At 47.2% G+C, this 1,738-nt stretch overlaps 1 protein-coding gene across 2 annotated transcripts in view; it reads right to left on the bottom strand.

Annotated features, from left to right (window-relative positions):
- Positions 1-316: 316 nt before the first annotated feature.
- The window catches only part of Lbp (lipopolysaccharide binding protein), a 32,835-nt gene continuing 31,413 nt past the window's right edge, over positions 317-1,738 (bottom strand). Inside the window, exon 14 of one of the 2 annotated variants that reach the window (XM_023714807.1) lies at positions 317-691. In XM_023714807.1, the coding sequence (XP_023570575.1) occupies positions 438-691 (254 nt within the window). In that variant the 3' untranslated portion in view covers positions 317-437. The remainder of the gene's footprint in view (positions 692-1,738) is intronic. The other variant, XM_004630901.2, reaches the window with a different exon arrangement.

Genomic DNA, 1,738 nt, shown 5'->3' with positions numbered 1-1,738 from the left:
GGACCAGGGTTCAATCACCAGTACTGCATGCTGTGCTGCCGTGCTGGCCACCAAAACCAGGTGTGGTGGTGCAGGCATGTAATCCCAGCACTGGGGAGGCTGAGACAGGAGGATCAGTATGAGTTTGAACTACATAGTGAGACCCTGTATCAAATAAATAAATAGAGAGAGAGAGAGAGAGAGAGAGAGAGAGAGAGAGAGAGAGAGAGGTGTGGTGAAAGTCCAGTCGTGAAGACCACAGTGGGAGTGGATCAGCCACAGACCCTGAAACCTACAAGGGGTGAGCTGTAAGGAGGTTCAGCCAGAACACCAGTGATTGCTTCACCAAATCATTCCATAAATATTTATTGAGGGCCTACTAAGTGATAGCACTTCTCTAGACATGGAGATTAGATAGTGAATAAAAAAATATAGGCATCTCTTAAAGACCTGACAGGTCAGCTGGGGGAGGCGGTCCATGCTAAAGCAGAGTGTGAAGTCTGGGGTCTGAGAGGGCTGGGTGCAGAGGCCTGTGGGGTAGGGGCCAGGCAGACCTCACCCCCAGAGCTGAGAAAGGAAGTCCTTGTCTCTGTCCTCTGAGAGTCCCCAGGGATGAGCCGTACATCTGGAATGCACAGATCCAGCTGTGGCCTCTTCTTTCTTGCCCTTAAACTCTCATGTGCTGGACGTTGGCACCCAAGAACAGGAAGTCCTAGGAAAAACAAGACAGCTCAGGATGCAAGGAGCATCGTCTGTTGCACAGACATACCTGTGCCGTGAGCGAGCCCACGTCTCAGGAAACGCAAGCTCTACCAGAAACCAGGTTAGCATATAAATTGCCATCGTGCCCTTGTCCCCAAGGTCTCCACAAAGCACAGCTTCTGACAGCTACCTTCTCCCAGGCACCAATCTGTCATTTTCCAAGCTGTGGCCTTTCTAGCAGGCCTCATAAGTGTCCTTTGTGTCGCCTAAATTTTCTCCCCTTGGTGAAGAATGGAAAATTGTGAGCTGCTGCACTTAAACTTTTGTTACCCAGAGTGGAAGAAACTTGGAACTCAAGGGAAAAATCCAATTCTGCGCATAGCCACTGATCCAACCCCTACTTTGGTGGCCAGACAAGTGGATGGAGTTGACCTTAAAATTATAATGAATGTGATAAATATGTAATAAATCATCCCACATGCCAAACATTGAGCTACATGCTTTCATCACTGGCCTTTCACCTTCACCAAAACCCAGGACTGGTTTCACTTCATTCTACAGAGGAGAAAACTGAGGCCAACTGTGTAAATTGTCACTTAATCTTCACTTTAATGATTTTCTTTTTACTCCACTTGTGAGCATTCAGCAGTAGTTGACTCTTAAGTATCTTGAAGCCCATAAGAGCTCCGAACACTTATTTTTCAAATGTAATTTGTGACCAGGACTTCTTTGTTCCCACCTACTCTCCATCCATCCATCCTCTTAACAGCTAGGATTTCCTGGCTGGGCACAGCATGTCCTGTGACACCCATACCTCTGCTAGCCCAGTTGTCTCCCATGGGAGATGCTGTTCAAGAAAGATAAGCTGCAATGGGGGAACAGATGGACCCCAGAACACTTGGCCAGAACAGTGGTTAGGATCATGAAGAATCAGGCATATTTCTTGATGCTAAAATAGTTAATCTGGGGCTGGGGAGATAGCTCAGTAGAATAAGTGCTTGTCTGGCAAGCACAAGGGCCTGAGTTCAATCCCTGGTTCCACCTAAATAATAAATAA

Source organism: Octodon degus, unplaced genomic scaffold (genome assembly GCF_000260255.1).
Source record: "Octodon degus isolate 3935 unplaced genomic scaffold, OctDeg1.0 scaffold00037, whole genome shotgun sequence".
Classification (NCBI taxonomy): domain Eukaryota; kingdom Metazoa; phylum Chordata; class Mammalia; order Rodentia; family Octodontidae; genus Octodon; species Octodon degus.
Note: the sequence above shows the minus strand (reverse complement) of the source record. Positions and strands in the feature narration are given on the sequence as shown.